Here is a 12,638-nt window from a genome sequence, read left to right on the forward strand (position 1 = left end):
AAAGATAAGGAAAAAGAAATTTTTTTTAAAAAAAGCTATTTTTACCCTATACAGGGTGCACTGAAAAAAATATTAATTCATTGTTGATTTCTATGTATTCTGCTTCCAAAGTCTATGCCTTAATAGGCAGTAATATTCTTAAGCTAGAGGAAAGTGAGAAACAAGGGAGGGGTAAAAAATCAACTCCTGGCTTATACCTCTCTGGAAGACTCATCCATCTGGTCATTTATGTCTTTGATTTTTTGTTCAAGTTCTTCGAGGTTATTTAGAATTGTTATCCGGGTCTCCTCCATTGCTGCCAACTCCTGAATCCTTTGTTCTTCATTTATACCCTCTGGGGTCTGCAATTAATCAACACAGAAAAGGGCTATTCACACCTCAATTCCAGAATCTCCCAATTTATAAACCAGTAGTAAGTCTCTTGTTTCAAAGTCTCCAGACCTCTTTGGATTCTAAAAGCATCCTGGTGATTGTTCAGTTGCAATTCTGCATTTTCCCACAAATCCGCAGCAGTAAGGTTTGTAAGTTACCTCATACAAATCAACTTAAACTCACCCATTCATATTCTTTTAAGAGGTTATATAGTTGAGGAAGTTGTGGTCCATAGAGATTGGAGCGACTTCTCTAAGATTATAGAGAAAGTTTGGCACAGCAAAGAACTAAAAGCTATACAAGACTTTTGACATCTTCCTCAAGAATCTCTTGGGTATGCTGCTACCTTCACTCCAAGCCCCATATTCTCTCCCATCTCTGAGTGAGCATAGCTCCTACAACAGTCTTCTGAATCTCTAGCCATCCTCCTGGGTCCCACTTCCTGGGTTTTCTGTGAATGAGTGCATTCATGTTTGTTTCCTTTCTAACACACTGTGGAAAAGTGGGTATAATGCTCTTGGCCCCTCTCACCACAATGTTCCATAAAGTGAAGAATCAGGACAATACAAGCCTTATTACTTTGGAGGTTCCCAAAATGAGTGAAAACTATACACTTAATATGAAGTTAACTCATGGTTCACTTCTTGTGTTTGCACATTACTTACTGTCTTTATCCTACAGAACCTTCTTCCTGTATAATGTTTAAGACACTACTGCGTGCTCGCTTCGGCAGCACATATACTAAGACACTACTGGGCCAATGGGCTTTTGGGACACAAAATAGGACACGGGTCATCATTCACAAAATCATTGCATAGAAAAAAAGCTTGAGTTCCTTGGCAAGGAACGAGAAAGTCAGGAAAGAAATTAAGTAAGAGAGAACAGACTTCCACCCCTGAACAGAGTTATGACAAATGCCCAGGGAAGAAAGGAATATTTAGGATCAGATACCAGCCAAAATGGGACTGCCTATTGTTTTAAGAAGAGAGAACAGTGAATTCAAAATAGCCTCTTCTTTCAGGAATTCTTTCTAGAATTAGTTATTCTAGATATTGCCTTCTAGAGATCAGTCTTTCTGCAAGTCAAAGGATGCTGGGGTATTGGCACATTATTTATTCAGTTTTTATCTCTCCTTGAAAAAGATGTAATTTCTTTGCATTAGTAAGTTAACCATGAAATAATTTCATACTTGGACATTAAAAATAGCAGCCTGGATAAGTAAATTATTGAAGATTACTCATTAGTCAGGGCAAAGAAGATTCATATTAACCAAAGAGATCAATAAAATTTAGTATGCCTCACTAAGTTCATTTAATTTATTTAATGATCTTGAAAATAACGTCAAGAAGATAGCCAGCATGTGGCATTTCTTTATTCATATTCTTTATTCTTTATCCTACTTCACTGCGCCTTAAGGAGATTAAACAATTGAGATGTCACAGGATCTCAGGTTGATTAGCAGAAGTACGCAGGCCTTCTAAACTCTGACATTTAGACTTTTAATTGCCGTCTTATATGCAGTATCTTACCAATTAATAAAACAACCGCTGACTTTTTTATCACAGACAATGAATCCCATTGTCTTAATGCTCAGGTGCCCGTTTTAGGGCGTGAGGAAGGCCTGTAAGAGTGAATGGCATTCCAAAACCACTGACGTGTCATCCTAGCAGGAAAGCCTCAAGAAGGCCAGTATCCTGTTGAGCTAACATTTCATATTAGGTTTCAACTGCCAACATGGTTTAAAAATATCTCTCTCACTTGTGGAAGTAAAGCATTAAGACAAAACAAAAGCTGAACAATTTGCAAAACCCTACACCTTCCAAACAAGTAGAAGGTGAAGAAAGGTGACAGTGGTGATTATAAATGTCTAGCTCAGTTTCTTTCTTCCTTTCTTTTGAAGATTTTATTTATTTATTTATTTATTTATTTATTTATTTATTTATTTATTTTAGAGAGAGAGAGATTGCTTGTGCCCCCATGCCATGACAAGCAGACTCCACACTGAGCATGGAGCCCATCTCGGCATTGGATCTCACGACCCTGAGATCATGGCCTGAGCTGAAATCAAGAGTCAGAACTCAACCGACTGAGCCACCCAGGCACTCCTAACTCAAAGTTTCTAAAAACTTGATCACAGTAGGCATATTTGATTATAGACTATTTGAGAGGCTGTTTATAGCAATCGATGCTATGTAGGAAATGGTTCTTCTTCTTTGTTATTTATAAAGAGCAAGATCTTCTAAAGAGATTCTAAAATGCTAAATGGTCTGTAATGGAGTGGGATGAGAATATTGTTTACACATGTATGAGGATCCCCAAATATGCCATGAGGGCACCTGATCTCCACAAAGAAAAGGGGAGAGACAGTAGGAACAGGAAACTTTTTATCTACTTTTTTCCCCTCAAATATCTTCTTGGAAACTCCTTGCAATCAGAGGAAGTTGCAATGTGTGCAAGTGTGAGGGCAATCCAGCGGAGAATGATTACTCAGAGAGAAGAGGGGAAAAGTTCTCAAGGAAAAGAACTTTTTTTTTTTTTCAAATAACTATATGAAGTAATGGATGTTAGTTAAATTAAATGTGGTAATCATTTCACAATATTTGTAAGTAAGGTCACAATGCTGTACGTAAACGTACACAGCACTGTGTGTGTTGCTTACATCCCAACGCTACAGGAAAAAAGAGAGAAGAGTGAGGTACTCTCAGCTTTCATCTCAGGTGGCAGAAGACGGGGTTCACAAAAGCCAATTAAAATTATCACATTTTCGGGAGCCTGAGTGGCTCAGTCAGTTAAGCATCTGACCTCTGGTTTTGGCTCAGGTGGTGATCTCAGGGTCATGAGATCGAGCCCTGTGTTGGGCTCTGTGCTCAGTGGGATGTTTGCTGGAGATTTTCTCTCCCTCTCCCTCCCACTACACTCTCACTCCTCTCCTTCTAAAATAAATAAATGTTTAAAAAAATAGAATAGAATAAAATAAAATAAGCATATTTCCAAGGTCATCTGTAACTGTAAATGTTAGATAAAACAAGTTCCAGAATGCTAAACCTCAAGTTTCCTAAAAATCATTAAAAGCTTTGCTTCCTTAAATCAGGTTAGAGTGTTTGTCACATTCCTTTCTTCTCTATTGATCCTTAGATCAATTAATAATGGACTCTGTTCTTTGCTAAGGAAATAATTGAGTCAGCAGATTACTAAGAAGGAAAGCATCCAAAACAAATGGTCAGGACTTAATAAAACATTCTCCTATCGGTCCTAAGGTAATATATATCTGTCTCCAAAAAGTCATAAATGCAAACCTCCATCCTTGGAATGCATCCCCCTCCCTCACTCTCTGCCTAAGCTGTTGCGTGGTAACCAGAGGTGCCTTTGACATTTCCTGTCTCTAAAGGATGCACAGTCTTATATGTCTTGCTGCAACAGAGGCTGCTCTAAGCTTCAGAGGCCTCCTTTTCCACAAAAGCATATTTGAGCAATTAAAAACATCTGCCATCATCTGCCCATTTACACACCAGCGGCTCTTGTCTCAGGCCTCTTCAGGAAGAAACCTGCCTCCCAAAAGATTGTCCTTAAAGAGAGACACACAGCTCACTGCTTAAACAAACATCATGGCAGCTGCCCATGATGGAAGAAATGGAAAAGGGTTTTAAATGAAAAGGAAGCCAAGGACTTCAAAGGAAGCCTCATGGCTGCTGAAAACAGCTCAAGTTTTCAAACGGCGGGTCATTTACTTCGCCTGAACACAAACAACTTTTGATTCCGCCCCCCATCCTAGATTCTAACAGTTACAACTTTCTGGCAGTAGAAACAAATGTCCTATTCAGAAGTATTCTCCATTGAGAATGAGTAAGGTCAACGTGGTCATTAGGAGAAAGAAGGACTGGACGTTTCTGAGTCCTGATGTCGATGATGGGAGAACTCAGAAGGCAGACACAGACGTCTTCCAAGGAACATGGAGTGAAAAAGTCAAAACCAACACACAAACTCCTCCTGAATAATACTCCAGGTGATAATAAACTAACGTCAGAATTTAGCACCATGATAAGGTCTTTCTCTTAATCAGTTTGTGTCCTCCTCCTACAACAAAAACTTAACTAATGTATCTTTTGGTGGTTTTGATTCTTTGGGTATAATTGCCAAGAATCTCAGAATGGAACTTCATGGTCAGAGTTACTTACTTACTTAATTAATCCTGTTTATTTAAATAAATAAATTATTGTGATTATGGTGTCTGTTTTCCCCCTCCTAATTACTATTTTTGGTGTGTTAATTTTATCTCAATAAAATTTATGTCTTCTTGCAGCTCTCTTAAATCCTTTCTAGATAAGGGGAAAAAGAATTTTTATTTTAATCTCATAGAAAAAAGATTCCTGGGGCGTCTGGATGACTTAGTCAGTTAAGCATCTGACTCTTGATCTCTTGATTTTGGTTTAGGTCATGATCTCAGGGTTGTGAGATCAAGCCCTGCACTGGGCTCTGAGCTGGGCATGGAGCCTGGTTAAGATTGTCTCTCTCCCCTCCCTCTGCCTTCCAGTCACATACTTGCATGCCTGCACACACTCTGTCTCAAAAAAAAAAATTATTTTTTCACACACAGGTGAAAAAAGTAACATCAAAAGATTATCCTTCAATTCCATTTAAGAAATCCTCAAATTTGAAGGACATTTTGAAATTATACAACCAGAAGACTAAGCAATAATTATAACCACATATGAATCTTAAACTCCTATACCTCTAAAAAATATCACAAGTAAAGTCAAGGGGAAGACCGCTCATGATAAAAGCTACTTTCCTTATAGGTAGTTCATATTACTTAGTAAAAACAAGATAAGAAGATTTTTAAAAATGGGTGAAGAACATGAACAAGTGGGTCAAATATACAAATTAACAACTGAAAATATGAAAAGGTGCATAATTAAAGAGAAGCAAATTAAACACCAATTAACTTGGCATATTAAAAAATTATGATAATATACAGCCTTGGCCAAGTGAATGGAGAACAAGGTGTGCTCATAAACTGTTAGTGCAAGTGTCACCTGGAAATGTATAATCTTCCCAGAGTATAATTAGGAAATATTGGAATAATATTGAAAATATTGAAATATTTGGAAAAATGAATAATATAAAAACCCTTTGATTCAGCAACTCCAATTTTAGTAAATGATCTTGCAGATACATTTGCACAGTTATTTGCTGCCTATAGATTTTATTAGTAAAAAAAAAACTAGGGACAGTTTACATAGTATTTCCAAACAACAGAATACTAGTCAGCTATTAAAAAGAATGAGGCAGAGCTGTGTATACTAAAATGCAAAGATGTTCAGATATTTAGTGAGGAAAAGAAAAAGAGCAGAACACTGCATGTTTAGATATGTGTGTGTGTGCATAGAACACATAGCCATATACGCACAGAAATATTAAGAGGGCAGGTAAGACACTTTGTGTTTATTTCTCAGGCGTACAACTGGGAGGGGGCAGAGAGAAAGAAGAGAAACTTCTTTCTTTTGACTTTTCTGTACAGCTACAGTTTTTTCTGGGGCACCTTTGTTACTTTATGGTAAACACCCTAATTTGCTGCACCTGTTTAGCTAATGACCTCTTAAATCGAAGCTTCACTGAGAACATTTTGGAAAGCAAGTAAAGGTAAAACCTCTAGTCTCTAGGCCAATAAGCCCCACGTCCTAAATCCTGGTCTTTTTGCTTTGTCGCCTTTACCTTTGGTAGGATACTAAGGTAAGCAGACTCGCTGGAAGTTTTCAGAAAGGCTGACGTGAAGTCCCTGAGCAGGTCATCATTCCTGATGCTCCTGGGGGAGAGGAGGCTGGCACTGCTCTGACCGATGCTCCCAAAGACCGGCAAGTCGGCGTCATGGAGAGAAGCCTTCTGGTGGCACCTGTACCTGGCGTCAGGGCTCACCACGGCTTCTTCAAACACGGACTCCTCGTCCGACAGCTGCAGCTTCTCAAGCTCCTTATTGATCTTCTGCACATCTGCCACGGAGGTGCCCGTGGACAAGCGGCTGTCGGGCTTCGTGTATTCAGCACATAGACTGAGGATGGTCTCCAGACGCTGTCTCTCCTAGAACGCAGAAGAGGGGAAGGTCAGGTAGTGTGAGGACACACACAATCACGAATAAAAAGATTGGAGAGGCTGGGACCACTGGCGATTTCATCCCACAGGTCAACCCACAGACGGCAGGCCGGTGATGAGTGTCCATCATCTCTCTTGGGTGCGTTTAAGGATCTATATGAAACCCAGGTGAAAAAGGCCTGATTTTCTTCCCAAACTCAATTCTGGCCGTCCTCTCTCCTTGAATGTCCCATTGCTGATCCTACCATGTGGCAGCCCTCGGGAAGCCTTTTCTTGATATTTATCATTTCTCTGAACACTTCAAAGGTTTTTCTTCAATCTCCTTTTTAAAATATCTTCCCTCCCCTTTCCTTCTCTACCTCTCTGCCTCCAACATACCTAGTTCCTTCATCACTATTGACTTCACAGTTGCGCTTAAAGTTAATTCTCTAGCATCCTAGAGATACAGACATGAAAGAAAAATGCTAAAGAATCTTCTAATATAAAAAACATTTCTCCTTGAATTTTTTCAATATTTTATTTGACAGGCCTCAAAATTTTCAATACTTTTCTTATTTCTTGTCACGAGATAAAGGTCTTTTCCATCAACTTCTCACGTGAGTAATTAAAATTATGAAGAAGTAGAAATGTTGCATAAAAATGAAAAACTTTTCATGTCATGTCCAGATAGAAAGACATCAATGTATTTCAGATTCTGAGATCATTTTGATTCATTTAACTGGAAAATAAAATGATAATTCATGAGGCAGCCCGGGTGGCTCAGCGGTTTAGCGCCGCCTTCAGCCCAGGGCCTGATCCTGGAAACCCCGGGGGTCGAGTCCCGCATCGGGCTCCCTGCATGGAGCCTGCTTCTCCCTCTGCCTGTGTCTCTGCCTCTCTCTGTGTGTGTCTCATGAATAAATAAATAAAATCTTTTTTAAAAAAATGATAATTCATTGGTGTTCAATTTGCCAACATACAGAATAACACCCAGTGTTTATTATTAAAAATAAATAAATAAAATAAATTAAAATAAAATCCTTATAAACTCTCAAAAAATGATAATTCATTTGCTTAAAAAAATCAGTATATAGGCCACTGATGTCTATAAAGGTATGAGTTACTGGCACTTCACGAAGCACCCCATACAAAACAAGTGGATATTTATGGTTTTGACTTTAGTAAATTCACTATATATTTGTGAGCAAAGGATATAATTTATGAAATGTTTAGCCTAAGCCCTGACAGCACTATTTGGAGTGGGGAACCTTAACATCTCTGCCTCTCACATTAATCCCAAGGCCAAAGTGAAAGAAAAATACTAAAATAACAAAACAATCTGTTGTGATGACAACTACCACATTGAAAAGAGAATTTAAAAGCCATCCATAGAAAAACATTTTCCAAACTGGTTAGTAGTAACAAAATAGAAAATTTTAAAGTAGCACTGGGGTGCTGTTTTCAATTTCTAATTGTAGCTGATTTGTAAAGACAAAATTCTGAAGGCAGTCAGTTGAAGGACTATCCAACAGCAAAGTTAAATAGAAACAGACCAACACGGTTCCCTGGCTTCCATAAATAGACTAATTAAATGACAAGATAGAAGTCACTTAAGTTGTATCTGACTTTTCTATGCCCCCCTCACCCCTGCAAACACAAAAGCTTGATCAAAAGGACTAATTCCACTGGTTCCTGTAAGCCCCCACCTCCTGTTCACTGCCTGAACTTCTGGCCTCCAGCTGCAGCTCCGTCCTCATGGCCTCGTCCCACAGCAGACACTCATAGCTGCAAACCTCATCCCACGCCTTCTGCACCCTGTCCATCCAGGAGCCCCGGTGCCTATTTATCTTCACAGCTGCCGCCAGCTGCCAAGTCCTACCCACCTCAGCTTTATGGGGAGGGAGTGGGGGGGGGGGGCACACAGCATTCACTGCCTTATTTTAAACTTCACCAAGGATAGAGATAAGTTTACATGGGAAAATGCAAAAACCACCTGAAAGGGCAGGTGTAAGGAGGGGGACAGGAGCAAGATGTTACATTTTACCCCTTCTCAACAGCATCTGCATTAGAAGCTAATGCTAATCTCCAAAGGAAAGTTCTCTTTCTGCCATTTAGGGGACTTAAATTGAAGCCTCTAAACTCCATCTTTACTGACCCTTAGAGATCACAGCATGTATACATTGCCCTGGACATTAGCTACACGTGGGATTATCTGAAGGTTGTCAATTCCCACTTACCAGGGCTTCGGGGAACAGTGTGGAACCACGGAAGGTACTTACGTCTAGCCTGTTATACACAGCCAAATTCCTCCCACATCCCTTTCCCAAAATAGTTTCTTCTGCTGCCAGTGCTATTGCTTAATTCCACAGGGAATAAATGATCCCAGCCTGAAGATGAATGCTATTTCAGACAGTGAAATGCAGTATTCAAAGGCTTGTGCACAGGAAGTGTGGTCTACTGGTATGTGCTTCTCTCTATTCTTATCACCCCATTCACAGCCAATCTGTCCAGGCATGAATCACACATACAAGCAGCACTGCTGCCCGTGAGTCTCAAAGAAATCCAGCCTGCGTGGAGACACATTGGCCCCATAAAAGCTGCACCAAAGAAAAATAAACTGATGTCGAGAAGTGCGTCAGAAGAAAGTCTGCAAGGTATTTCAGAGAGCACTATATGAAGCCTTTTAAGGAAAACTCTGTACAGCATGTACTCTCATAAAATAATTCTCCCCTGAGCCCTCTTCACTCTAGAGTCTTGTTGCTTCCCATCCATCACTCCGCTATTCCTCACTCTAGGAGGCCTAAAATCAGGGTGGCGATTCCAGACCAGGACACCTTTGAGGACCAAACAGGGCACTATTAATAATGATGGTGGAACATCCAACACCAACGGAGACCGGCAAACTCAGATGTACCACACCCTACCTAAAACTCCATTTCATCTGGCGCTTCACCTGGCGACCTACCAAGCTTCGAGGGCTACCCTCTTGAAGGTCTCCAATTCCTGTCCACCTCTCCCAGCCAGCATTCTGCTGTGTGTTCTTTAGAAAAGCCACAGCCTATGCATCTAAACAGCACAAAACATTGGTGTTACGGGCTTGGAAAGTAGGTCGTTTGAATCAAATTATTTTAAATACTTTTGTTATCTCCCTGTTTTCCCTTTTCTCCTCTCCATATATCACATATATCAAAGAAAGCTTCAAGAGGACATGAGATCTTAAAATATAAGCCTGAAGAAAATGGTTGTGCGATTCTTTCCCTTAGCATTTAAAAAAAAAAAAAAGAAAGAAAGAAAAGAAAGAAAGAAAAAAAAAAAAGCTGCAGACTATGTTTTGACCTCAGGGATTTCTTTCCTTTTTAGAGGAATGTATCTGGCATTGCCTCACTGCAGTTCACAGCTCTCGGTCAGGGATCTCATCCATCCCCCAAATCCACCCATCCCCTGGTAGCCAAGAGCAGTCAGTCTGGACCACGGCACTATAAATGTAGTGCAGAAATAAATTATACAGAAAACCAGTTGTCAATACCCAAACACAGTGGAAATCTTTGTTAAACTCCTTCTGTTCTAATTAACTATATTGGGTCACTTGCTATGTAAAAGAAAAGGGTCAACTTTTAATGGCTAGAAATAATTTAGTTGAAAGAAAGTATTTTTTTCATAAGAGGACTTGCTGTAACTGCTAACTATGACCTTCTTTCTCTCTCCTGTTCACCCTAGAGATTCAATATCTCCATTATCACCAGTTCATCAAAGATCTATTAAGTTACTCTCAGGCCATTGATGTGCTGGAGACACAAAGACAGAGGACAGCATTTCTACCCTTACATCTTTAGTGGGAGGTACAAACAGTCAAAGAGAATAGTGCAAACAGATTTATAGAAAACCAGTAGATTCACATAGAAGGAAGTAGTAGACAAAAATTACAGAAAGACAAATTTGAGTTGAGACTCCGGGATAAATATGAGTCTGTGTGGCCTGTTGGCCAGTGGGGTGGGCTTGGCATTTCTATAAAGGAACCACATAAGCAAAGGCATAGAGCATGGACCAATAGAATATATTTGGGGATAAGCACCTCCTGCGGGGCTAGAAAGATGGGGTTCTTTGGAGGAAGAGGGACGAGGTACATGCAGAGAACCAAGTCAACTTTCTTTCTCTGTATTTCAGGACTTAGGAGATCCCAATAACCATAAATTAAAAACTAGCAAGAGTCAGAGACCCTGGTCAGAAACTAGCAAGAGTGGATGGTAGAATGAGACAGAGCTGATGGCAAGTAAGCAGAATTTCCAGGATTCCATGAGCAAATTCTGATGTCTCATTTAAGTAGGACAATGAGGAAGAAAAACAGAAGCAATGCTTAAAAGACTTTTATGTGAGTCTATTTGTTTTTAGAGATAAATCCCTAAAATTTATCGTTGGGGTAGCAACGAGGGCTATTATGATCAGTTCTCATCTTTCTGAACGCAGGGTACAGCGGTTTTTCAATTTCCTCAAATCCTAAACTAGCTATGACTGTCCAACTTGCACTGGCCACTGAAGGGTGAGAAGCAATGTGTGTCTGTGTGTCACTTCTGCCTGGGTGGCCAACGAGCGATTCATTACCAGTCTTGCCTTGCCATGGCAGAGTGACACTGCAGATGGTGCTGGCTCCATGAGCCTGGACACCGAGCAAGGAAATGGGGAGCAGAGGCTTCATTCAACCCATGCTGGCCATGGAGACTGAAGGAGAAATAGACCTATGCTGTTTCAAGCCTGAGATAATTTTTTATTTTGTTTTCTCTGCATAAGTCCATTATGATTGATAAGCCTTGCTTAATTCCTAGCAGGTAATGAGCCCAAAAGCTGGAGACCAGAGCCTCAGAGATCCTACTGAAGGCAGCTCATTTATTTACTGTATAATAAAGAATTTGGCCTTGCCCAAAGAGAGGTCTGGCCTTCACTGTTGCCTTCTGGAAGGTAATCTATGTCATCCCTGACAGGATTGTCTTTGTTTAGGACAAAGTTGGGCACTCCTGATGATAACCAGTCTCGGGGTGATGGCTGGCCACTCCAGAGAGACAACCATGTGATTTTTGTGTAGGGGACTGGGGATCTTGTGGGATCAGTCAAACGTAGAGATGAGATTAACCAAATGGACAGTCAGGCCCACATGATGAAGTCCCAAAAAATACTCCGGACACTGAAGCTCAGGAGGTCCTCCCTGGTTGCCAACACTCTCTAGGTATTGTCGCACACCAACGTAGGTAGAATAACACGCCCTGACTCCACAGGGAGAGAGCAGTGGAAGCTCTGCATCTGGAACCTCCTGACTCTGCCCTCTGCTTCTCTTCTCTTGGCTGATTTTTATCTTAGCCCTTCCCTGTAATAAACAGTAGTCTTGTCTGTAATGGCTTTCAGTGCGTTCTATAATCTTATTCTAGTGAATTCATGAACCTGGAGGTGGTTTCTGGGAACTCTCTGAACTTGTGCTTGATGTCAGAAGAGACGATGGTCTTATGCGGAGACAGTGCCCTATAACCTTGTAACCGGCTTCATGTTTATCCAAATATTACTTAGTACTATTTTTATCAGTTTAGGACAACTGAGCTGATTAAGAAATTGTATATATAAGTAAGGAGTTTGTATTTTTTTGGTTTTACAAATAATCTTCATAAAAGTCAGTTTAATGTCTAGCCAAGCACAGTTTATTTTATAGTCTACCTGGGAAGTCTACCTTCAGACCTGTAATCAGGGAAGTGCTTTCTTCTTGCCATCCATTGGTTAAAGAGCATGTGCGTGAGAACCCTCCACCAGAAAGTTGCACTAGGAAGAGGCCCATCTGACAAATGAAACAGCAATGGCTTTGTGTGACTGTGTCTGTTCCAGAGGCAACTGCAAGTCATCTGAAGAGTTACTGAATAACGTGGCAGTTACAAATTGATCAATAGGCATTTGTTATGCGCAGATTATTAGGATTTTGTACCACATGTACGTATTCTGGCTCCACGATCATGGATAGCCAGATCCTGAGGGAGAGTAAGGCACATGCAGATAACCAGGACACTGTTTACCACTCACTGATTTTTTTTCAGTACCTGCTCTCAAATACAGTCAATATACTCTGAAACACAAACACACCGCCTAAAGAGGTCAAGGCCATCCTGCTCAATGCCCTACACTTCCCTCCTCTACCTCTTTTTATATAGCCGGTCCTACTTTCTTCA

General features: G+C 40.4%; 1 protein-coding gene across 24 annotated transcripts in view; it reads right to left on the minus strand.

Annotated features, from left to right (window-relative positions):
• PHLDB2 (pleckstrin homology like domain family B member 2) overlaps positions 1-12,638 on the minus strand; it is a 217,411-nt gene that overhangs the window by 57,302 nt on the left and 147,471 nt on the right. For all 24 annotated transcript variants that reach the window (XM_072812385.1, XM_072812382.1, XM_072812378.1 and 21 more), the window contains 2 exons: positions 6,085-6,447; positions 198-341 (listed from right to left, as the gene is read on the minus strand). In XM_072812385.1, the coding sequence (XP_072668486.1) occupies positions 198-341; positions 6,085-6,447 (507 nt within the window). The remainder of the gene's footprint in view (positions 1-197; positions 342-6,084; positions 6,448-12,638) is intronic.

This window comes from Canis lupus, chromosome 35 (genome assembly GCF_048164855.1).
Source record: "Canis lupus baileyi chromosome 35, mCanLup2.hap1, whole genome shotgun sequence".
Taxonomy (NCBI): Eukaryota; Metazoa; Chordata; class Mammalia; order Carnivora; family Canidae; genus Canis; species Canis lupus.